At 39.5% G+C, this 25,951-nt stretch overlaps 1 protein-coding gene across 5 annotated transcripts in view; it reads left to right on the plus strand.

Annotated features, from left to right (window-relative positions):
• ZNF521 (zinc finger protein 521) overlaps nt 1–25,951 on the plus strand; it is a 304,810-nt gene that overhangs the window by 25,583 nt on the left and 253,276 nt on the right. For all 5 annotated transcript variants that reach the window (XM_043443844.1, XM_043443843.1, XM_043443842.1 and 2 more), the window contains one exon: nt 5,531–5,710. Coding sequence is in view for 3 of the 5 variants with exons in the window: in XM_043443843.1 (XP_043299778.1) it covers nt 5,531–5,710 (180 nt within the window). In the remaining 2 variants the exon portion in view is untranslated. The remainder of the gene's footprint in view (nt 1–5,530; nt 5,711–25,951) is intronic.

Raw genomic sequence — 25,951 nt, forward strand, 5'->3', positions numbered from 1 at the left:
GTGGGGTCCAGACAGTCCTGTTCCTTCATCAGAGCCTGCTTGTGATTTTATAACAATGGATGATTTATTTTCCCCAAGTCTGTTCTCATCTTATGGGATTTCCAGTTAGAATGCATATGTAGAGCCCAGAAAGCACAAAATAATGATCCCACCCTTTGGTTTTTTTTTTACCCTTTGGTAAAGGAGGAAGGCTCTTCTTTAACTCTTTGTAGCCCAAAGGTAACTTTTCCTCTCTTCTTAGCATCAGGATACACCAGTTGATGGAATTTGAGCACATTTCTAGAGGCTTCCCAGGTGGCACAGTGGTAAAGAATCTGCTTGCCTGTGTGTGGGACGCATTAGATGTGTGTTCGATCCCTGGGTGGGGAAGATCCCCTGGAGAAGGAAATGGCAACCCACTCCAGTGTTCTTGCCTGGAGCATCCCATGGACAGAGGAGCCTGATGGGCTCCAGTCCATGAGGTCACAAAGAGTCTGACACAGCTGAGCAACTGAGGACACAGGCGTGCTAGGGTAGGAGTGCCTTCAGACGTGGTTTGCTCTAAGTAAGAGTCGTCTTTGGTTTACTTTTTAGGTGTGGGACTTCAGTAAACCTTAGAAGACCAGTCACTGTGACTATATGTGAACTTTAAAAACAACATCAGACCATCCATTATTTGGGCACAAGCTTATTGTTCACTTGAGGTGTATCATTCGTAGCAATCTGGGGACATTTGAGTGTGGAATGCATGTGTTTAAATTATCTGTTGACTTATTCATCATAGAGTTCCTGAAAATAAGACACTAGGGTTATGATGCTTTTTTTTTTATTTTCAGAAGATATCCTTGGAAGAAAGAACTTAGGCAGCTTTCCAAAATAACAAAAACATACTTTTACTAGTCCACTAATAATGTGTTGAGCTCACTTTTTATTGAACGTCTAGTGTTTTGTAGTTTTAGGTGATTCAGATCCAGGAGGTCATGGTATTCACATGAAGCCAAAACTTGTTCTTTTTTTAAGGCAGTGTGCATACTTTAGCTGGTATTTTCTTCAACTTACTGGCACTGTGTGGGTTGCTTTAAGATTGAGTAATTCATGCCATGGTTGTTTAATCTGGTGAAAAGCTGGCTATGACCAGAGAACAAACTGTTAGGAAATGGTCCAGTTTTTAAGTTTGCGTGTGTGTGTAAGTGGAGTATTTTGGGTTCATTCATCTCTTGCCAATCTTAGTTGTTAAGTAGTCTTCTTGCATTCATATTTACATCATCCTCTGAATCCTGTGTTTCTGCCACTCTCGTAAAAACAGACTGGTTTGTAAGGTAGGGCCTCATGCTTAGAATCCACCAGGAAAAAGCCTCATTTATATCTCCGGCAAGAAGGACAGAGGGCCTGCACTGTGTACTCGCTGCCAGAAGTTTTTATAGTAATACTTTGTATCTAGGCTCTGGCTCTTACCATTAAATGTGCTTTTTATAGAGTACCAAGTTATAAATGTAGTGCGGCTACGGCATATTAATCTTACTGCAGAGATTTAATGAGGCAGTTGTTTTGCGATGGACACTATTGGGAGCAGAAAGCGACAGAGTTTTACTTTACCACTGAGCTGCAGAAATATTCCTTGCCTGGTAATAATTATAACCACATGATCTCTTAGTTTTTCTTACTTTTGCCAGTGCTTTTCCATGCAAAAGTGGCTTGGAAGGAGGTCCATTTCTAGGCAGTGAGATGGATTGGAAATTGGGCTGTTTTCTCAGTGGTTTGACATTTTTTAACTTTGATCAGGCCTGGGATCGTTGCTGCACAGAGAGAAATATGTAGGATGAGTTTCAAGAATACAGATAGTCTTTGCCAGTCCACTGAGATGGCTTTTAGATATTCATTACTTTTACTTGACTTTTATATAGGTTATAAAAAGTAAATGTGGTGAAACCTCATTTTTACATGGACAGAATAGAATTTCTGCTGGTTGGCCTTAAACTGATCCCACACTTGAAATTAATTGAAGTCCATGGGTTTATTGCCTCCACCACTTTTAAGCCAGCACAATTTTTCATTTTCCCCAAAGTTGTAATTTTATTAAACCAAGTTGTAGCAATAACAACCCTTATGAAGAAGAGGATGAGAAGAAGGACGAAACCACCTGCCAGGGAACATAATAAGGGGAAAAATCACACTTCTTTTAAATTTCCACTTGTAAGTAATGTTAACACAATTGAAAACAGAGAGCCGCCATTTATTTTTATAATAATAATCGTGTCTTTGTTCCAAAATTAAGCCTTTATCCAAGTTCAAACACTGTTAAGTCCAGTGCCTCATAGGGCCCTTTCGGAAGGGATGAGCCAGAAAGTTGGCTGGGCGTGTGAGGTCGTGAGTGATGGATGAAACACGTTTGGGTGGCCTCCTCCTTCAGGGCAGCGGGCAGAATGATGCCTGCCGCTGTGATGGAGTTTGTAGTCACAGTGCAGGGAGGGGAGATGTGCAGGTACTTTAAAATATTGCCCTTTGGGAGGGTTTGTAGGACAAGAAAGTTGGAATAATAGCTGTCCGTCCTGCAGTGGTGTTGGGGGTGGGGCGGTGCTCACAGGCATGGACCCTGTATTTATAACCCCTTAGGTTGAAGTCAGAGGTTTGAATGGCTAGCAGAGTAATACAATTATTTTTTATGATTGACTCTCAAAGGACTTTATAAAAACTACCTAACTAAGGCCATGTGCAATTATTGAAGTGTAGCCACCTGTGGGAAAGACATGGTTGACAATGTAAGCTTTCTGGAATCTTCCAGCGCCACCAGGAGTGGAAACTCGTAACACAAATAAACGCATCTTTTGAATGGGCAACAGCGAATTCTTCATGGACATGGAGGTTGGCAAAAAAAAAAACAAACCAAAAAACCTCAACAACAACCTACTCGTTAGGAGAGAGCCTGAGATTCCGGACCTCATTATACTACACTGAGGCATCAGAGGCTGTAATCGCACCCACCCCCCAGAGGGTCCCTCTTAAGTGGTGACCTAAAAACAAATTCGCCAGTTGGCTGGAGCTTGCATCCTGAAGTTGCAGCAGAAGTGAATAAGCTTGACTGACTTCAGTCCCTGAAGGATTCTATCTGTAAATGCAGAAGTGGAAGCAAAACCATTTTTTATTAGTCTTAAAATGACCCTCATTTTAATAACTAGCCACAGTGTCAGAAGCATGGACAGGGTCATTCCTTAGCTGTTAAGACCTAAAGCATCATGCAGGCTTTCCTATTTGTTTGATATTTTTGATTTGGATTCGTGTGAAGTGCCCATATTCTTGAATAATAAGGGAGGCAAGTTCTTATCATTTTCTCTGCATACTACTTAAAGTATTCAGAGTGTCTCCTTATTTAAAAACAAACAGGCCTGCAGACTTGATGCGTAGCATTTAAATAATCATATTAAAATTCAGACCCAGCCCCCACATTTCCCTGAGTGCTGTCAGTTTTATGAGAAACTGGAAACTCATGTTAAACAACCAAGAGTGTTCAGTATGCGTCTGCTGCCTTCCACCAAGGGTTGAATGGGTGCGGGGGCCAGTTCGACACAGTGGGGACACTTACTTATTTTCCTGAATGGCTCTAATTTGGCAGTATTTTACCACTTGGTTTTAGCTTGTTGGAGCTCTTTGAATCATTACCTATTTGTTGCCTCTGAAGCACTAGATGAAACATTTGAAACCAGCAAAGGCAAATGTGATGCTTTGACATAGCATCAGCTTTCGAAGATGTAGGCATGTAGATGCTTTTGAATTTGGAGATAAACTGGTCTGTTCCCATTCACAGGAAAGGACTTTTTAATATACTCCTTTTTTCCTCTCTCCTCTCCATTCTCGTCATCACTAAATACTATTTACTAAGCACTCACCCGGACATAGTGCTATGCTGGGCAAAGGACAGGGCAAATGAAAAAGGTCCTGTGATGACTCCCCCAGGGATGAGCAGTCTATAACTCAGTATATTGAAACGGACACTGCATAGAGTATGGAGATAATAATTTTCCAGATGACAAATCAACCCGAATTATCAATTTACTTTAACCCGACGTTCTTGTTTGAAAACAAACAAAAACTACTTGCTCTTTGAATTGGGGATTCTGCTTTTGTCTCATGAATTCAAGAGGTCATTCTCTATGTTGAAATGTGAGTTGATTTGGGCATATGGGAATCGTTTGAAGGGTGATGATATAGTTAAGTTTATTACAGATGTAAGGAAAGGCTTTGGAGCAACTACCAGCCAAAGGGCAGCAGTGTGAGTTGTAGAAGCAGGTTCGCAGAAGGACCTGGCATGCAGAGTGGCAGAAATTTCGACAGCCGGATTGGGGGCTGATGGCATTCATTGACTTTCCAACGAAGTCTGGGCTCATTTGATCCTGTGAATTCTGGATTACAACGTTTCAAATATTTATCCTCCATATTAAAAAAAAATGACTACAGATAACATATTACATATTTCTTAGGTACCTTGATACAATTCTTTTGTAACTATTTCACTGAAAACTGTTTTGAGACATAATTTATTTCTGACTTTGGAGGACTTTCTGCTATTCGAAATGAATGTTCTGTAAACGAAGTCACAGATTTTATTATCCCAATTTTCCCTAAAGAGGCATTCTCTCTCTTCCTCTGCTTTCCTGCAAAGAGGAACAGTGGCATTAAAATATTTGGGGGTACTTCTCTAAAATGAGGCAAAAGACAGCATAAGAAATCACGAAATATTTATTGAGCTCTCAGGGAAAACATCTGTCTTAGTCCCTCTTGCTATTTGTGTATCATTCTTAGGGTTAGAATGGAACTATTTTTAGTTTTCCCACTATTTAGGTCTTTGAGGCTGGTAATGTCAGTTGAAGTTGTTGACTCATTTACAATCTCTAATTGCTCTTTTTATATTTTGTTTTGTTTTTTGATGATTTTGAAACCAAGCGACATACCAATGTATTTACACTTGAATTTGTGCTTGCAAGAATGTTTTGCTGTGTGGCAGAGCTTATTTTGCTATTGCCGTCTAACAAATAATGGGGTAACTGTGTGTTTTGACCAGTTTATAAGTAAAGGTCAATTTCATGCCTATGGTAATTAGCTGAGCTTATTCTAGACTTTTGGTTAATTCTGGTAATTTCCTGTGAAAGAGTATATTTAGCAGAAAAGGAATTCATTCTCAAGCACGGTGGTTTTTCCCCTCTGCATTGGAGACTGTTTAATTTCAAAAGTGATTTATCTCTCTCTTGTAAGCAAAAAAAAAAAAAAAAAAAGGGCTGTGAAAAAAATGTCAGTTAACCTTAAGGGTGGCAAATTATTTGAAAGGGGTTGGGAAAAGGGCTCTGTATTGGGGGAGAGATGTTCCAGTCATCAGGAACTGACAGATTTTAGAGAAGACTCATTTTTTGATGCTTCTGAAATAAAATCTGCAATAAAGCCCTCCTTTTGCAGCTTCAAGGGAAAAGGTGTTTCTGATTTTGGTAGTAAGATTAAACGTGACTTGCAAAGAACCTGTCTTTCAACCCCATACTTAACAGTCTTGATTTTTTTTTTTCAGACCCCAATTGTAAACTTGAAGACAAGACTGAAGATGGAGAAGCAATAGACTGTAAGAAGAGGCCGGAGGACGGGGAGGATCTAGAGGACGAGGTTGTGCACAGCTGTGACAGCTGCCTCCAGGTGTTCGAGTCCCTGAGCGATATCACAGAACACAAGATTAATCAATGTCAGCTGACAGGTAAACAATACCCATCACTTCTGGTCTCCTCACACTGTTCTATTTCTGATTTTTTTTTTTTCCAGTTTGCTCCTTTCTCTTCTGTTGTCTTCCAGCTGTTTTATTCTTATACTTGAGTACCTAGGTAAGTCTGGAAGTGCTTTAGAAAGACTTCTAAGATAATGGTTTATGGCAAATTCAGTGTCACAATCATCCGTAGATTTTGAAGTGTACCTAGATTTTGATAGCTGATGGGTATGTTTTCATTTCCTTTTTAAAAAGCTACAGTGATGTAGTTTTTTAAACTATGTAGATGGAGAACCTAACATGGGGTGGCTGAGATAAAGTTTAAAAATACCTTCTGCATATGTTTTCCCAGAAGTCTAGCATGCATGAATTTCATTTAGTTGAAACATCTCCTTAAGAAGACTTTTCCTCATCAGTCACTCTTTGCTGAGTTTAGCGCCTTTTTTGCCCTGTAAAGTCTGGTGCTTATTCATGAATATCACAGTGTTCAGTGCATGTGTTAACTTTTCCATCTCCCTCATTAGACTGGAAGCTCATGGGTGGCAGGAACTCTGTCTTATTCATCACTGTATTCTCTAAGCCTTGCACAGTGCCTGGCCCACAGAAGGTGCTCAGTTAAGTCATGGAAACTATTCTCCTATATGTTTCATGGTAAAAATCAGATTTAAAATGACAGGAAACAGGACATGTTCAAGTTAATGGTTTGATAAAAGTAAAACTCGGTTACCAAAGTTATACTCTCTTTAAAAATATGTCCTGCAGGAACATACTATGTAAGGTTGGAGGGACATTTTATGTAGACATCTCTTTTTATATTCGTGTCATTTTTCTCTTATTATTTGATACTGACATTGCCCTGGTGAGTGTGTGTGTGTTTGTAGATCTCTTTCTTTTATTTTCCTAGCACAAATCTTTCTTCAACTAACCATGTGTAGGAAATGTATTTATTAGACAAGTGGCTCTCCAATTGTTTTCCACAGAATGTTGATAATTTTGTGAGATTTTAATAGGTGTTCCATTTTAACCAGGTTTCCTGAACAGATTATTATGGAAATATTGGATTAAATCCAATTAAATAGCCTTCTTTATTGAAGTGCACTGTTGCTTTTCAAAAAGGGATTGCAGTGAGCATGTTTATTAGACTCTTCTTTCTTTCAGAAAACCTATTATCATCTTTTTTGGAATGTAAGTTTGAAAATCTATGAAGTGTATATAAATATTGACTGTGTACATATTTTTTAGGCTTTTGATAATTTTTCTTTTGATATAATTCCAAACTTATAGAAAAATTGCAAAGATATTATATGCGACTCTCATTTACCACTTATCTGATTCACACATTGTTTGTATTTTACCCTCTTTGCTCTGTCATTGCCTCATTAATTTTTTTTCTTAGTCATTTGAGAGAAGGTTGGAGACTTCACACCCTTCTAAATATATCCTGTGTACTTCCTAAGAATAAATACATTCTCTTACATGACTACAGCACACTTAATCAAAATGAGGGAAGTTCACATTTAACACAGAATACTGTTATCTAATCCACAACCAATATTTAAATTTCAACAGTTGTCCCAATAATGTCATTTAGAGGTTTTTATTTGTTGTTTGCTTTTTCTCCTCTGGGATTCAGGATCATGCATAACTTTTAATTGTCATGTCTCTCTTTTCTCCTTTCACCTGAAATGATCTCATTGTTTGATAGTAACTCCCAGCATTTTATAAAATGCCTATTTATAATTGGGTTTGTTTGATGTTTCCTTACGGTTATATTCAGCTTCTATACTTCCATGGGGCTTCCCTGGTTGCTAAGACAGTAAAGAAGCTGCCTGCAATGCAGGAGACCCAGGTTCGCTCCCTGGAGAAGGGAATGACTATCCACTCCAGTATTCTTGCTTGGAAAATTCCTGGACAGAGGAGCCTGGTGGGATACAGTCCATGGGGTTGCAGAATCAGACAGGACTGAGCAACTAAGAGTCGGACATACTTCCATGGCAGGAATACCACCAAAGTGATGATGGGCCCTTCTCAGTACATCAGGTCAGGAAGTATCTGATGTTAATTTTTACCAGTGTTGATGGGGTTAACACTGAACACTTGTTTTAAGTGGTGGTCGCCAACTTTCTCCAGTGTTCAGAAGATGGTTTCCCTTGGCAAATACAGCAAGTAATTTGTGGGAAGATACTTTGGGGCATCCCTGGTAGCTAAGCTGGTAAAGAATTCACCTGCAATGCAGGAGACCCTGTTCGATTCGTGGGTCAGGAAGATCTCCCCTGGAGAAGAGAATGGCTACCCACCCCAGTATTCTGGCCTGGAGAATTCCATGGACAGAGGAGCCGGGCAGGCTACAGTCCATGGGGTTGCAAAGAGTCAGACATGACTGAGCAACTTTCAGTTTGACACTATGCAAATATTTTCATTCTCATGAAATATCCACTTTAGCTTTATAATTTTTTTATTTATTTGTTGACCTTCGACTACAATTTCTTATTCATTCATTGATTTTTGTGTTCATATCACCATGGGCATTTGGATTTTTATTTTATTTCATGGGTTATAATTCATTACTATCATTACTTGCTCAGATACACTGAGATTTGGTCAGTAGTAGTCCAGTAGATGGAGAAGGCAATGGCACCCCACTCCAGTACTCTTGCCTGGAAAATCCCATGGACGGAGGAGCCTGGTAGGCTGCAGTCCATGGAGTCACAAAGAGTCGGACACGACTGAGTCACTTCACTTTCACTTTTCACTTTCATGCATTGGAGAAGGAAATGGCAACCCACTCCAGTGTTCTTGCCTGGAGAATCCCAGGGACGGGGGAGCCTGGTGGGCTGCCGTCTATAGGGTCGCACAGAGTCGGACACGACTGAAGTGACTTAGCAGCAGCAGCAGTCCCTTCGAACTGGATCCTCTGTCAGCTTAATATGTCTCTGTCTTTATTTGAGGATAGATTCAGTTTCTCCTTCAAACAGATGCTCCAGGCTCCTCATGTTCTACTCCTAATCAATCTTCTGTCCAAGGAGCCCTGGTTCTTTTAAGAGGACAGAGGTATTTAGAAATCAAGATATGGGCACTATGTGTGCTCATTAATAAAGATATATCATTGGTTATAAACCATCTCAGCAGATAGAATTAGGAAATATATATGTGTATTTAGTACAATGGGCTTCCCAAGTGGTGCTAATGTTAAAGAACCTGCTTGCTAAAGCAGGAGACAACAAGAGATGTGGTTTCAATCCCCTGGAGGAAGGCATGACCACTCACTCCAATATTCTTGCTTGGAGAATCCCATGAATAAGATGAGCCTGGTGGGCTACAATCCATAGGGTTGCAAAGAGTCAGACATGACTGAAGTGACTTAGCACTTAGTATAATATCTGTATAACATAGCTTCTAAAATGTACATATATACAAATATATACACATATTTGTATTTTTCTCTCTCTAACAAGAACCACATGTTTCTACTGATACCCATCATTTCAATCTAGCACTTGTGGAACATCCCAATCTTTTTTCTCTCCATGTTTGTTACTGCCTTCTTGAGTAGTGAGTCACCTAGCTTCCATTATCCTCAATATATGTACTCAGTTGCTGAGTCTATAACACACAGTAAGTAGTTTAAAAATTGCTTACTCATATCATCAGGATAAGCAGGCCAACTAACTAGAGTTTGATCATTGTTTATAGTTATTAACGTTATTATTTATAATGTAAAATTTACATAGAGTGAAATTTGTAAGTCCTTAGGGTACCATTTGATGAATTTTGATAAAATACATATACCCTTGTGACCCATATCCCTCTTAAGATAATTTCCTAGAAGTTTCTCTTCTCTTGACCCTTTTCCAATCAGTAATACCCCAGCAAAAGCAACTACCTTTTAAGTTTTTAACTGCAGGTTTGTTTTGCCTGTTACAGAACTTCTAATGAGGACACACAGTATGTACTGTTATTTTGTGACTGGCTACTTTTGTTCAGCATACTATCTGCAAGATTCATTCTTGTTGTATGTATAAGAAGTCTGTTCTTTTTAATTGCTGTGTAGTATTCCATTATATGACTGTATCATCATTTGTTTTCCATTCTCCTATTGGTAGACGTTTTGGTTATTTTAGTTTTTGGTTATCATAAACAAAGTTGTTGTGAACCTTCCTCTACAGGTCTTTTTTTGTGGACGTATGTTTTATTTCTCTTGAGTTAAGTAGGAGCAGAATTGCTGGGTCACGGGGTAGGGTATATTTAACTGTATGAAATACTTCTAAATCTTTATTACAAGTGGTTGCACCATTTTACGCTTTTCACCGGCAATGTCTGAGAGTTCAAGTTGTGTGTCCTTGATAACATTTGTTTTGCTTGCCTTTTCAAGTTAAGCATTCTATTGGGTGTGTATAGGTATTCTTTGTGGGTTTATTTGCATTTTCTAACTCATGTACACTTAATTGACTTCATTTAGTGCATTTTCTCCTCAGAATGCATAATTTTTGGAAAATCCCATTAAGTGCGTTAATATGATTCTATTTTCAGTGGAATAGCTTTAAAGGGAAGCTCTACTTATGTGGAATCAACACTAACATTAGGGTGAAGACATGGGAACGCAACTGCTGTGGCCAATTTAAACTATGCCAGCAAGAAATCTTACCTTAGGTGAGAATAGTGTCTCTCTCGTGTGAAAGATTAAATTTAAAATTCAATATTAAAAAAGAAAAGCCTTCAAATTCTATTTAGTGTTTACCTTTCATTGAGTTCCTACCATGGAATTATCTTTATGTCCAGCTCTATGAAATAGAATAGAAGCAAAAAAATTCCTCCTGAATAACTTTATATATTGTATGCAGTAATATATTTCTTTATATATTATACAACTTTAATATCAGTGCAGAAAATGCTGATTTTTTTAGCACATGGTATGGTGAGGATAATAGCTATGGGTTAAAAATTCTTATTCTTCAAAAATCTCAAATCCTAATAAAATAGTTGGTTTGTTTTCATCTTAGGCTTTCTAAAATCTTAGAATCCTAGTCTGTTCTCACATCATTTTATCCCACAACATTTTAAACAAAGGAAGGAAAACAGAGGCGTATGTGTGATTTAATGAAATATTTCAGAAGAGGTAAAGCTGGTGGGCCTTGGTCCTGTTTATTGATGTTCAGGGTGATTTCTTAGGGAGGGTGGTAGACTGATAAGGAAAAAGCAGAAATGGAAGATCATGGAGAGAATGAAAGGGTGAGGAACAAAATTAGGAATGATTTACATTTGTTTAAAGTGTTAGAGTTCAAACTTGAGTTGACTAAGGGTACCCTTCAGTCTGTGCTCAACTCAATTTTGAACTCTAACACTTTCAGCTCAGTTCAGTTGGGGTTGCAAAGAGTCGGACGCGACTGAGCGACTGAACCGAACTGAACTGAAAGTATTAGAGTTCAAACTTGAGTTGAGTTGACTAAGGGTACCCTTCAGTCTGGGCTTCCCAAGTGACGTTACTAGTACAGAATCCGCCTGCCAATGCAGGAGACATAAAAGATGCGGGTTTGATCCCTGGGTTGGGAAGATTTCCTGGAGGAGGGCGTGGCTCTCTACTCCATATTCTCACCTGGAGAATTTAATTCCATGGCCAGAGGAGCCTGGCAGGCAACAGTCCATGGGGTCACCAAGAGTCAGACAGAACTGAAGAAACTCAGCACGCATGCGTGCACGCACACCCTTCGGTCTAATCTGGAAGAGATTAAAGACACTGGCAGCATTTTAATTAAAAAAGTAATATGGTGCTTTTACCTTCTTCCTTGATTAAAACCTTTAACTCTAAGTTAGAACGTCCTACTCTTCCTAATTTGGTTTCCTGCTGCTTGAGTTAACTCTTGGTGCTTCTTTTTTCTAGGGGACCAAATGTTAGTCTAGTATTTTTTTTTCCCTTTAATTTTACTCTTTTCTTTTCCACTTATTTTTCCTTGAATTTCATGTAGTCTCATTTGTATCTTTGTTAATTTTCCTTTGCTTCCTATCCTTATTTCAAGACTCTTCATTTCCTTGTTGTCTTTATACATCCCCTCTTTTTTTCTCTCTGGCTGTGTTATAGTCTCTTGCTGTTTTCTCAACTTTCTTCTTTACTCCTTTTGGCTTTCCTTCTGTTAATCTTGAAGTCTTTACTTACGTGTGTGGTCACATCCATCCAGATCACAGCCTGAAGACTTTTTGGTGAATAATTTGTATGAAGAAAGAGAGGACACTTGGAAGTGTACAGGAGAGTTAGCTATCGAGTAGTATTGGGAGAGAAAAGTCTTAAAACCTGCTGATTTGCACAATAACAGAAAGCAGAGATATTCAGTGGTCTGACACCTATGGGAGTTACTCAGGGTAGTTTCACCCTGAACTGGGAGAAACCCTGCCATGAGATTCCCATCCTGAACTAGTGCTTGTGGTAACTTGAGATCAGTTCTTCAGTGACTCTCCTCCCCAAGGGGGAGCCTGCCAAGGTGAAAACTGACTCACTCCAAACTGAAAGTTTTGAAATCCTGGTACAGTCTTGCCAAGTGAGCCTGGACTAGACCTGGCCTTGGGAGACGAAGGTCAAATGTGGACCAGGATGATCCATTTTAGACTCAGGTTTGAAAGTCAGCTCAGGGATCAGTTATGCCCCAGGTCAGTTTGTGAGTAGGCACCAGTGGCCCGGACTGAACTCACAGACAGTAGACTAGCAAGGGCGCAGAGATCTTGGGGATCACACACACAGTTCACGCGGTTCATCACTGAGGGGGATTCTGGAAGGTGAGTGCTGTTCTGGACAAGCATCTGACCCAGGAAGCAGCAGAGCAGTCCCTTAGGATAATGAGGGACAGGATGGCCTTCTTTTTTGTCTCCCAAGGCAATTGCCCTCTAGTCTGCAATCCAAGATGTGCAAATAAATCTTATCTCATCCCTGCTTGAAGGTATAGGGGGAAAGGTGAAAAAATTAAACCCCGCTCTTCAGCTGAGCAGTAGTTGGAAACCACCTGTCTCGCCCTAGATGTGCTCTGTTTTTCCTGGCGGCTGGGAAGGGAGGGGAATCAACACTGATGCTGTTGGGACTCTCTGATGCAGAAGACAGATTATCAAAATATATATTTAAAGAAGGAAAAGCACAGAGAACCTCTCATTTTCCTAATCCACAAACCCTATCATTTCTTGCCAATTCCCTCAGGGGGTAGGGAGGGCTGGAAGCCAGAGGGGTCTCATCACACTTCTCAACAAAGATTTAATAGCAGGGTGCTGGGGGCGGGGTGGGGGGAAGGCTGAGATTATGGAGACTTTATTATGCTTACAAAACTGAGTAAGAATCAGCATTGTAAATCGTCAGAACTAAGCTACACTTAACAGGATAAATGTGTAAAGTGCATTTGGTAATACTGTACGCTTGTTGTTCTGAGTCATTTTTCTCTTCTCTCCTGCTAATTTGCAAACTTGAGTTGTCTGTGGAGTGTTCTTTCACATCATTAATGTGAATTGCCTGGGTGCAAATGCAGAAAAGTTAAACAGCACTGTTAGTTCTTAACCCTCTGGCCCACCATACTGTTGGTGAGAGGGGTAGGTAGAGGTTTGTGCAAATGCAAGGTTGTTGTAGTTTCGGAGAACATATTTGTAGATTACATTTATTAACCCTAACCAGATTTGTGAGTCCTTTACCAATATTGGTATTGTATGGGTTCACAGTTTTGAGGAAAAGTAACTGAACCAATGATTGGACACCACATCAGTATAAAATAGCATGTTCACTTAATTTGATTTTAAGAGTTATGAGACTTCTTGGAAGCTTCGCATAGATTGTGTGAACTGAAGACTTTTAGACATCTGGGTTGTTTTTTTTTTTAACTAAAGAATTTAAAAAGTGAAAGTGATTGAACATGTGTTATGTAGTTGTGGGAAATTAAATACTGGTTGGTTTCACTTAACAATCAAGTACTCTTAACAGCAAGTTTGGTTTGCACTGGGAATAAGGAAAAGGAACGTTTTATGGAATGAAGCATAGTTTTCACAGAAGCATATGAAATTGTTTTTAGAACTTCTTTGTTTTGCTGTTTTCCTTTTCAAATCATTAGTGAAAATAAGTTACATGAAATAAATGTGGTATTTTAACACTAGCTTGTATTAATTAGGTTTAAAGCATTATATCTTTGATTTGCATATTTCTACATTGATTTCTTTATTAATTCATTATTCATGCTTTGTTATTATTCATTATATATTAATAATCTATTTATATATTAATTAGGCTTAAGGCATTGTATATTTTATTTTCCTATTATCCTCTTTTGACCAATTTCTTGTTTCCTACCCAAAATATTTCCTTAGTGTTTTTAGCCTACTTCATTCTTCAGATCCTTTTAAGCCCCCCAATGCAATTCGTGGCCTCTACAGATTGGGTTTCCATGGTGGCTCAGATGGTAAAGAGTCTGCCTGCAATGCAGAAGACACGGGTTTGATTCCTGGGTTGGGAAGATCCCCTGGAGGAGGAAATGGCAACCCACTCCAGTATTCTTGCCTGGAGAATCCCATGGACAGAGGAGTCTGGCAGGCTACAGTCCATGAGGTGGCAAAGAGTCAGACATGACTCAGCAATTAACACTTTTCACATTCCCTAGCCCCTTCTCCACATGCTTATTTTTCAGATCGGTAGTTTCCAATATTTTTGATTAAACATATATAGGATACATCTTCAAAATATGTATTTGTCAATATATTACATAGATAGATGTATGATACAACACTCAAAAAAATAGAAATTGAAAAATGAGGTGAAGATGAAATAGATTTTAAAAATAAATGTATGTTGTTTTGAAGTTCTGATATAGATTCATTTATTTTGACAATTTATTTTAATGATTGTGAGAGCTAATAGAGCTATCTCAGAAAATCACAAAGAGAAAATATATGTTACTACACTTCTCACTGAGGTTCATAATTATCAATGGTATCTATCAGCCCATATTTCAGATAGCTTTCCTGATCATCTCTATTTTGTTTTGCCAACTTTTGGTCACATCTGATTAAATTGTTTCTATTAATATCTTCTCCCTCTTCATTCAGTGGCTGACAAAGAGCTTTTACTGGGAGTGCAAAGGCTAGACTCGCCATTTTCTTGTTGATTACTTGTGCTCACCTGTTAACATCCTGCAGTTTCCTTGCAGAAAACTTTAAAAATCACTTGTCAAAATTTGAGGATTCTGTGTGAATTAGATGAATAAACATTAAACAAGGTGATCAGCAAGCCTGTTTCACTGGCACAGGGCATTGCGCTATTTTGAGATGTGGGAACGGAGTGGAAGAGCAAGGGCACCCAGGATGACAGGAGTCCTGTTTGTCTTCTTACTCTCAGGATGTTGTTCCTGGGTGGCTATTTATGGCCGACGTCTCTTCTGATTGTTGCTAAATATTCAGGCTATCTTTTCTATCCTAGGATGTATACCCTGTATTTGAGAGACCCCTGTTCTTGACTGCCATTGATCTCATCATATGAAAAACAACTCACCAAGTCTCTGCTCCTCTCAGTTTCAGAGAAAGTGGTGTGACTGAGTCTGTCAGTTTCTTAGCCTAGCAGGACCATGACCTAAGTTCCTCTGCGTATTTATCAGAGATAAAGCAATTGTCCACAATTGGTTCCAACCTCGAACTTTGGTTGAGTGAGCTCCTTTTTCTTGTTTTGGAGGAGTTGGTTGCTATAAAAGCTTTGTTATTTCCATATTGGTTGGGCTTCAGCAAAACCTTGATATTAGTACGTCATCTGTTGTCCTTTTCTTGATATATTTATGAAATTCTCTACCAAATCATGGATGTAAAATAATCATTTTCAGACGCATTATTGTCTCGATGCTTTGGAATACTTTGGGGGCATTGTAATTGAGGTTTATGAAAGGCCTGTACTGATGAGGTATATTTTTCCACTGTGAATGATGAGTTATTATATGTATTAAGATTAAATAGCTGGAATGTTGAATGGGTAGTATAAGAAATATTTCTCCATATTTTTCATGTATATTTTAAAATTAGGTGCTTTTATTTTCAGCCTGATTTAATAATTTGTGAATCACCAGAAAGCTACTGATTATCAATGGAAAGTTCCTAAAGGATGAAATCTCCTAGAAATAGAAAATAAATGGATGAATTCACTGTATTTTTTTCAAGACCCAAGTGGAGAGTATTCTGTATTAGCTGTAGCTGTATTTGCAAATTACCTGCTCCTTGATTAATCTGAGTTTTTTGAAATTAGCATTTTGAAAGGAGTAGAACTCAAGAAGTGAATTAGCATTATTTGTCTGTGTATTAAAAATGTTACCTTTGGATGTCTTGTGGAACCACAGCTGTTTTAGAGAAATGGTCTAGCCTTAGTTGTATAATTGATAATGAACATATTATCATCCAATTCTGTGGTTTCAGGATTTATTTGCCAAAAAATTGTAAATAAAATGTCAAGAACACAGCCATGGGAGAATATCTTCAAGAATTTCCACCGTGTCCTTGATGGTCATTGATGGTAATTAAAGCTGTCAGTTTGTCCCTGTGGAGAAGTGTAAAGATTATAAATGAAGGGCTGTATTTGGGATGTGGAAACAGTGGGGCCTCTTTTGTGGGGAAGATGAATTAAAAGAGACCAACTATTTGCTCGGCCCCTATGCAGCCATTCAGCCTGTCTTGTGAGCAGGGCCGTGTTTAGCTATTCGGATACAGTCCTGTGCACACAAGAGCTCTGCCACATGTAGCCTGTTCTCAAACGTGAAATTCAACGTGCTAAAACCTGGAGGTTGAATTTTTACAGTTTTGCATGACTGCAATTTTTTTTTTTAACATTACTATACTTAAGATGCTTGTGACCAATATTTACTTCCTTTATAAGATAGTGAATTGATAAGAAAAGTAAGACTCTTTCCCCGTCCTTTCTCTCTGTGTGAAGTCTATGTCTGGGTCTCTTGTCTTTGGGGAATGGCAGGGATGTCACAGAGATCTGTGACCCCGTAATAGGGCCTTGGGAGGGTAAGGCAGGAATCAGGGTACGCTGTGCCTCAGGGCTTCGTTCCTTTAAACTTCAAGGAATTGGATGGAACTCTTCACTCCTCCTTTCTTTCAGCTTTACCTTCAGGGGAAATTGATCGATTAGAGGTGATTATTCCACAAACTCTGAACCCTTTCCCCCTCTTTGTTCCAACTGGAGCTCCTCGAAGTTTAAAAGGGATTGTGTCTCCAGGGTGAATTGTAGAATGAATTTAAGTAGATTATTGGGTAGAACTCTTTGAACACACATTAAAAGTGCTAAAACATATATTTGGAACAGAAGGAAATATGTGGAGCAAAAGGATAAGGTTCCATTTGTTTCAAAATAATTATAATGTAATTATATGGGATATTTTTGAGCAAATGATTACCTGTTAGAATGAAGAATCATAGTAGTGCCTCAAACCAAGAAATAATAGAAATAAATAAATAATAGTTGTTGGACAACTGTCCAAGGACAGTTGTGCAAAATCTGGATGGTAAGACCGTAAGAGGACCAAAGACAACCATAAGTTACTGGGTTTATATATGTCCTCCATTAAGCACAGCAAGCTTCTACTAACTGATGACTGTTAGTTTTTTCTATTAACTAATAACTTCTAATAACTTCTTTGTTTAACAACAACAACAAAAAATGATCTATGTCTAATTTTCTTTTTGCATGTCTGATGTATTTACCTTATCAGCACTGTGGACCTTATTTGAGTTATGTGTAGTACCACATCAATTTAATTTTTCCCCCTTTAACACAATCTAATTTCTAGACTCTTAACCTACCCACAGAGCAGTATTAGCTCCCCCTGGTGACTAAATAAAAATGTAGACAAGGATGATTGCGGTGACGATCTTCATTAACTTTAAATTGCATAATTAGTATTAGGATGTATACAGTTGGCAAGTACACTGAACTATTTTCCAAAAAAAAAAAAATTCCAGTTAGTCTTGAGAAATGTCCATTTTCATGGAAGTTTATTTACATGAGGCTTTCTTGGAGTTCTGTCCATTTTAATGATACCACCACTCATGGCTTCTGGTGTGGGAGATGTTAGAACACAGAGCAGATATTCAGATCCTCTGTAAACCGGGAACTGAATAGAGACACAAACAATGAAAGTAAGAGCAGCTACCAATTTGCCTATCTCTATCATTCTTACAAAACAACCTTTCTATAGAAAAGTTTATCATTGTTAAAATAATTTAAAAGTTGTGTCCCTCGGATGGACCTAGAAACTGTCATATACAGTGAAGTAAGTCAGAAACAGAAAAACAAATATCGTATATTAACACACTTATGTGGAACCTAGGACTATGGCAGAGATGATCTCGTTTGCAAAGAAGCAATAGAGACCCAGATGTCGAGAACAAATGTATGGATACAAAGGAGGGATGGAGAGGGTGGGATGAATTGGGAGATTGGGATTGACCTGTACACACTACTAATACTATATATAAAATAGGTAACTAATGAGAACCTACTATACAGCATAGGAAACTCTGCCCAGTACTCTGTGGTGACTTAAATGGGAAGGAGATCCAAAAAGAGGGAATATGTGTATATGTATGGCTGATTCATTTTGCTATACAGCAGGAAGTAACACAGCATTGTAAAGTAATGTTTAATAAAATTAAATAAAATTAATAAAAATTAATTTAAAATTTTTTTTTAGAAAAAGAGTAAATTAAAGCTGTCTCTATTTTTTAAAAAAGTTGTTTCCATATCTTGGCTATTGTGAATAACTCTGTGATGAACATAGAAAGGCAGGTATTTCTGCAAGATCCCAATTTCAGATCCTTTGGTTGTAAACTCACGTATAAGCTGATTAGCTTCTGGGGTTCTAATGCACAGCATTGTAGTTATAGATAATTATACTCTAATGTATACTTGACGGTGGTGATAGAAGTGTTAACCAAACCTACCGTGGTAATCGTTTTGCAATATGTAAGTGTGTCAAGTCATGAGAAACTTATACACTGTTATATATCAGTTCTATCTCAGTAAAGCTGGAAAAAATAAAATTTGGGGGGCAAAAAGCACTGTTACACATTCAAATACTAAGGGGTAATTTTTTGTTGCCAACTCAAAACATTTTTGCAATTGAATTTATCAGTTATTTAAAGTGTATATTTGTATTACTTGGATTGCTTTCTAACTTAATTCTTAGAGTTTAATTTCTGAAAAATTCCTCCTCATTATAATTACCAGTTTGACAGACTTTTGAGAATGCTTTTGTGATCTCTTTGAAAAGAAACTTGTCAAGTCTGTCATATGCTTACGACAGTCAACCCTCTGTGTCCTCAGGTTCTGCATCTTTAATTTAACTACCGTCTTCAGATTCAACCAATCCATAGATTGAAAATATTCAGTAGAAAAAATTCCAGAAAGTTACAAAAAGCAAATTTGAATTTGCCTTGTACTCTGGCAACTATTTAAATATAATTTAGATTATTTACATAGAATTTACAAGGTATTACATATTATACATTATCTAGAGATGATTTAAAGTATTAACATGATAAGCTGAGGTTGTATGCAAATATTAGGGACTCAAGCATACATGGATTTTGGTATTTCCTGGGGTGTTCTAGAACCAATCCCCCACGGATACCCAGGGATGATTGTATTTCTTACATGTAATTTTATTGTCTATGAAAAAGTTTTTGCTTTACGCCAGTGTTTTATATTGATTTTCAGAAGCAGTGTCTGTGACTGTAGGTTCTAGTTTAATGTTTTATGTTAAATATTATATATTATTATGCATTCAGAAGGGAAGACTTAAAATTTTCTCTGAGAGCTAATATTTGACTTATTCTTTCGCTCCTCCTATTCTTTGTCTCCCTGTAATTTAGCACTTCGCCCTCCTCCATCATATTTTTTTGTTTGTTCTTTTGATTTTTTTCTTTTTCTTTTCTTTCTTTCCCAAGGTCTTATTTTTAGGATAGGAATCACATCTCTCTGTTACAAGAAAGGGTATAATCTTCTAAACTCAATCACTTCTTAGTATCACCTTCTTCAGCATGTGGAAACCTAAGTGAAACTTCTTTTGGAGTTATTGATATCATTTTGTCATTTGGCCTGAGGTGATGGTCTGGTTTTCAAGTAGCATAGCTGAACACAGCCCCTCTCCCTTACCTCAGTTTTTTTCTCCCTCCTTCCATTATTTCTGTTACTTCCTTCCTCAAGCAGATGGTTTGCCCTTTGCAGTTCATTTGTCGCAGTGCCTTGCAAAAAAGCAAAGGACCATGCTTTGCCTAAACCTGTGCTGGTGGTCACTCAGAGGTGACCTCATGATGAAACAGTGATAACTTTCTTCTTGTGAATATCAGCTTGAAACTGACATGTGCTTATTAATACAGATGTTATCACATTGATTAGATACTGCAATTTGGCTTGGTATGATGAAAAGTATATGTCTCCATTCCTTTTTACACTAAAAACACCATGCAGAGATAGTGAAATGACTAGCACCTCACTATAGTTATTTTTCCCTACACACTCCTGTGCATTTGGGACTTGCCAGGTGGCATTAATGGTCAAGAACCCACCTGCCAATGTAGGAGAGACATTAAGAGACATGGGTTTAATCCCTGAGTCCAAAAATCACCTGGAGGAGGGCATGGCAACCCACTTCAGTATTCTTATCTGGAGAATTCCAAGGACAGAGGAGCCTGGCAAGCTAAAGTCCATAGCTGTTGCAAAGAGTTGTACACTGTTGAAGCAACTTAGCATGCAACCTGCTATACATTTATCAGCAGTTCAATTCAATGAACATTTATCAAGTTGCTGCTGCTGCTGCTGCTAGGTCGCTTCAGTCGTGTCCGACTCTGTGCGACCCCACAGGCGGCAGCCCACCAGGCTCCGCCGTCCACAGGATTCTCCAGGCAAGAACACTGGAGTGGGTTGCCATTGCCTTCTCCAGTGCAGGAAAGTGAAAAGTGAAAGTGAAGTCACTCAGTCATGTCCGACTCTTCGCAACCCCGTGGACTGCAGCCTACCAGGCTCCTCCGTCCAATGGGATTTTCCAGGCAAGAGTACTGGAGTGGTATCAAGTTTCTACTATTTGTCAAATAACTACTGGACATGGAAGGCCCAGAATATTCTGGGAGAAAAAAATGGTTGAAGGGGGGTCTCTGAGTGTAACCCGGACTCAGGTATGGCTTCCTGAAGTGTGTGACGCCTTCGGTGGTGAGAGAGTTCTCTAGTGAAGACAGGTGGGGAGGGGAATTTCTGGCAGACATAAGGGAAAGAAAAATAGGAAAGAGAGGCAAAACAGCGTAGTATCTGCTGGGACAATGTCAAGGTAGAGGAAAGTACAAGATTGGGAAGTAGTGAGAGAATATGAATGTATTAGTCAGCTAGAGGATTCACTTCTAATTCCAACCACGTGGCTACTGACTAGAGACCTGGGCCTAGTCACCACACCACGGGCCTCTCAGTAGGGTTGCTTCCTGCCTGCCAGCTAACTTACTCCAGAACAAGTTAAGTGAGAGGAAGAAAGAGAGGTAAGAGGAAAAGGTATGGAAAAGAGGAGGCGTGGGGACAGAAGCTGCAATGTCTCTTATGGCCTAATCTTGGAAGTGACATTTCTTCTGCTGTATTCTATTACTGGTCACACAGACCACCCTGGGTATGATATGAGAAGAAATTACACAGAAGCATGAATCCCAGGAGGTGGGGTTCACTGGAGGCCATTCTGAAAGCTGGTTAGTGCAATGAATCAGAAAGGGGAGATGGGTCTGGCCTTGCATGGCGGGGCCACCCTAGGAAGTTAAATTTGATCCTCTGCCTTGTGCTTCTCCAAGTGCTCTGAGGAACCTCACAGGTATATATCATCCAGGGAGGCATGGAGGTAAGGAGTAGAGTTATCAGGGCTCTTCCATTCCTTGAAACCAGAACAGCCCAGGCTGGAATTGTTGTATATAATGGAGGTTTTATATAATGGAGATTCAAGTAAGGTTTCGTTTTTGTATTGAGTTTAGAAGCTTAAGAATATTTGATAATTACTGTTTTAGGCAGTGAATAGCCATCGAAGGTTTTACGCAGTGTGGGGAGGGCAGGAAATACATGCTCAGATTGGACTGTGTGTGGGCCTATAGATTTAACAGGGAAAATATGGGGCAGGGTGGGGGATTCCAAAGAGGCAGCTCTTGCAATGGCACTAGTCTAGTAAGAGTAGATGGGGCCAACACCAGTTCTGTGGTCATAGGAGTAGAGTGGAGGACCAAATTCATATACCCTATTTAGAGGGTAAAATCATTCAGATGTAGAGATTGATGCATTTTGCTGCATACGAGCAATGAAAAGATTAGAACAAGCCCCAGGTCTCTGGTGCATTGAGTGGTCATCACCTGAAACCAGGAGTGAGGAGGAAGCAGGATTGGAAGTTAGGATAGTAAATTCACTTTTGCTCCTGTTAAATTTGAGATGCTTTCCTGTCTCAAATTGTTTGGAACAGCAGGTTTTTTTTTACATAGGCCAGAACCCAGAGGTAGACTTTAGGCCACTTATACTTTCTGTTTCCTTGAGTCCTGGTTTAGTTTTCCCTTTGTCAGTTACCTAAGTTTATCCCCAAGATTGCTCCCATTCTTGAAACACTGTTTCTGATCTGGAATTTCCCCCTTGGTTCCAATAATGGATAACCCTCTTCCTCAGGTTGGTTACTTCATACATGCTGGCTCCTGAGTGTAAGACCCCTTGTAGTTGGGAGTGTTAGAGCAGGTGGAAATGACCCCTTGAAAAAGCAAAGGTGCTTTCCTGGTGGCTCAGACGGTAAAGGATCCGCCTGCAGTGCAGGTTCAAACCCTGGGTTGGGACGATCCCCTGGAGAAGGGAATGGCTCCCCACTCCAGTACTCTTGCCTGGGAAATCCCAAGGACAGAGGAACCTGGTGGGCTCCAAACGTCTGAAAACTTGAAGGTTGGCTAGTGTTCTTTTCTCTAAAGGTGAGGAATTTTGACATCGGAGGTTTTGTGGAATCCAGCAAATGGGTGCTAAGAAGGATGCTCTGTTCTCACAGGATTAGTGATAGTTGCTCGGTCATGTCAAAGTCTTTGCGACCCCGTGGACTGTAGCCCATCAGGCTCCTCTGCGCATGGAATTCTCCAGGCAAGAATACTGAAGTGGGTAGCCATTCCCTTCTCCAGGGGGTCTTCCTGACCCAGGAATTGAACCCACGTCTCCTGCATTGCAAGCAGATTCTTTACCATCTGAGAGGCCACGGAAGCCCAGCATATATATACTAAGGTCCATCTCTGTAGGAAATATTACTCCTTAGGAATTATTTGTTATGCCCACCAGCACCCACCTCATACCCCGCCTCCCAAAAGCAATTTCCAAATAGATTTAAGTTTGCTCTTCTTTTTTTTTTTCTTGGAATCTGCGACCATCCTGTGAATCTTAACAGGTTGCTTTATGGCTGATTTTCAGAGTTATAGTTCCCATCATCTTTCTTAGTATTATTTTCGTTAAAAATAATGAATTCCATTAGCTTAAAAAAATCAATATAATCATTTGGTAGTAATTAATTCTTACCAAACTTTGAAAGGCAAAATGAATTAACAAAACTTCTGAAATCTTAAAATAGGTAAAAAGATCTGTGTCGTTATCAGTGTATAATGTACGGAGTGCTGGGCTCTGGTTGTTGGCTGCCCCACATGCCCTTCCCAGTTCTCCGCAAACTAGCTGTGTGGCCTTAGGTAGATGACTTAAATGTTTAATCTAAGATACCCTTATCTGTAAAGTAGGGGCAATCATAAAAAGGTATTGCCAGTCTTGTAGGATTGTGGTGACTAAATGAGATGACAGATACGTCATTCTAGTAAGGTGCTTGGTACACAGTGGATGCTTAAAGGATTCCTTTAAAGATATGTCACATGATTCAGATTCCAGACTTGAATATCTTCCAAAAACCTGAGAGGTTTCAGAAGAGTTAGTGTGACTTAATACCTGATAATGTCTTAAATTCTACCCTTTTTAAAATTCAGAAGAGACTCATATATGATTGATGCTAGAGAGAATGAGGTGAGGGGTAAATACGGATTAGTTTAATTAAACATGCTCATTACCATTTTAGTAAGACCTTAATGTTCAGATTTGTATGGAAGAGAGATCATTCCCGATGGCTCAGCAGAAGAATCCGCCCGTAATTCAGGAGATGTGGGTTTGATCCCTGAGTCGGGAAGATCTCCTGGAGGAGGGCATGGCAACCCACTCCAGCATTCTTGCCTGGTAAATCCCGTGGACAGAGAAGCCTGGCAGGCTACAGTCCTTAGGGTTGGAAGGAGTTGGACATAACTGAAGCAACTCAGCATGTTCGCACGTGTTCTAAATTCATTATATATAAAATACTAAAAATTAAGACCCTGACATAAGTTTTTGGCCTGAACTCTGGTGTGTGTAAGTATAAGAAAGATACTTGTACTGATGCAATGGATATCATGTTATCTTCATGGCTTATTTAGTCAGTGTCACAGAATTTTCCCCTACATTTTTAAAAAATGTTTTAAAAAAATTTTTCCCTGGTTTTGTGGATTAGTTCAAAACTTATAAAATATTAATTTTAGTTTAGTGCAATTAAAAATATTCACACCTCCCTGTTACTAGGCATGCATAAGCATCATGAAATTGGTCTGGCAGTAATAGAGACTCTGATGATAAATGGTTTGGAAAATCATCTGGTCTAAGTGAATTCATTTAAATGTGGGAGATTTGTATTTCTGTTTTCTAGGGGAAAAGAGCCTAGAGAAATGCATTTGTGCAACAAGTGACCATAAAAACAGTTGGCTATTTTTGCAGGGCATCAGCTATTAAAGATAGGGGTTGGGCTTCCCAGGTGACTCAGTGGTAAAGAACTTGGCTGCCAAGCAGGAGATGCTGGTTTGATCCCTGGGTCAGGAAGATCTTCTGGAGAAGGAAATGGCAACCCACTCCAGTATTCTTGCTGGGAAATCCCATGGACAGAAGAGCCTAGCCTGGTGGGTACAGTCTATGGAGTCACAAAGACTCAGATATGACTTCGTGACTAAACAACACAACAAACCATTAAAGCAACGTACTTAGTGTGGACACATTTGTATCAGTGAGTCTTTATTGTGTTCCCATCTTCTGCTGCGCACTGTGAAGTCACAAAGAAATGTGAATCCGTATTTGCAAAGGGTCTACTGGGCACTTGGTGAACAAAACACACATGCCTAAAAACGTAATACTGTTGTGGCGCTGTATTGTAAAATGGCTAATATAAGCGATAAGCTCTATGAATGTCCAAAAAAGGGAATGGGAAGTGTGTAGAGGAGCTGGCAGGGGAGGCCTTGTGGAAAATGCCCGAGGTGACCTCCACTGGAGAGACCATGATGACGTGAACAGAATGGGGTGAGGGGGGGACACTAAGGCAAAATGGTGCATCCTAGGTAGAGGATTGCTGATGGAGAAAAAAAGACTTTCAGTTAAATTTTTGATATCTCATCCAAAAAATAATTTCACTGGACAGAGGAGCCTGATGGGCTACAGTCCAATGAGTGGCAAAGACTCAGACACAACTGAGCAACTCAGCATGTGCACACACACACAAGCACTGTGTCACAGAAGTCACACACTCACGGGTATTCAGGAGTCCAGAGCAAGGCCCAGTGCCTGTAAAAGTGCTGTCTTGTCCGACTCTTTGTGACCCCATGGACTGTAGCCCGCCAGGCTCCTCTGTCCATAGGGGTTCTCCAGGCAAGAATACTGGAATGGGTTGCCATGCCCTCCTCCAGGGGATCTTCCCAACCCAGGTCTCATGCACTACAGGTGGATTTTTTTTTTTACCATCTGAGCCACTAGGAAAACCCAAGAACACTGGAGTGGGTAGCCTATCATTTCTCCAGGGGAACTTCCTGACCCAGGATTGAACCAGGGTCCCTTCCCTTGCAGGACGATTCTTTACCAGCTGAGCTACCTGGGAAGCCCCAAAGTGCTGTGAAATGAAAGTTGCTCAGTCGTGTCTGACTCTTTGTGACTCCATGGACTATATAGTCCATGGAATTCTCCAGGCCAGAATACTGGAGTGGGTAGTCATTACCTTCTCCAGGGGATCTTTCCAACTCAGGGATTGAACCCAGGTTTCCAGCATTGCAAGCAGATTCTTTATCAGCTGAGCCACCAGGGAAGCCCAAAAGCGCTGTCAGTCAGTTCAGTTCGGTCACTCAGTCGTGTCTGACTCTTTGTGACCCCATGGACTGCAG

This window comes from Cervus canadensis, chromosome 23 (genome assembly GCF_019320065.1).
Source record: "Cervus canadensis isolate Bull #8, Minnesota chromosome 23, ASM1932006v1, whole genome shotgun sequence".
NCBI lineage: Eukaryota > Metazoa > Chordata > Mammalia > Artiodactyla > Cervidae > Cervus > Cervus canadensis.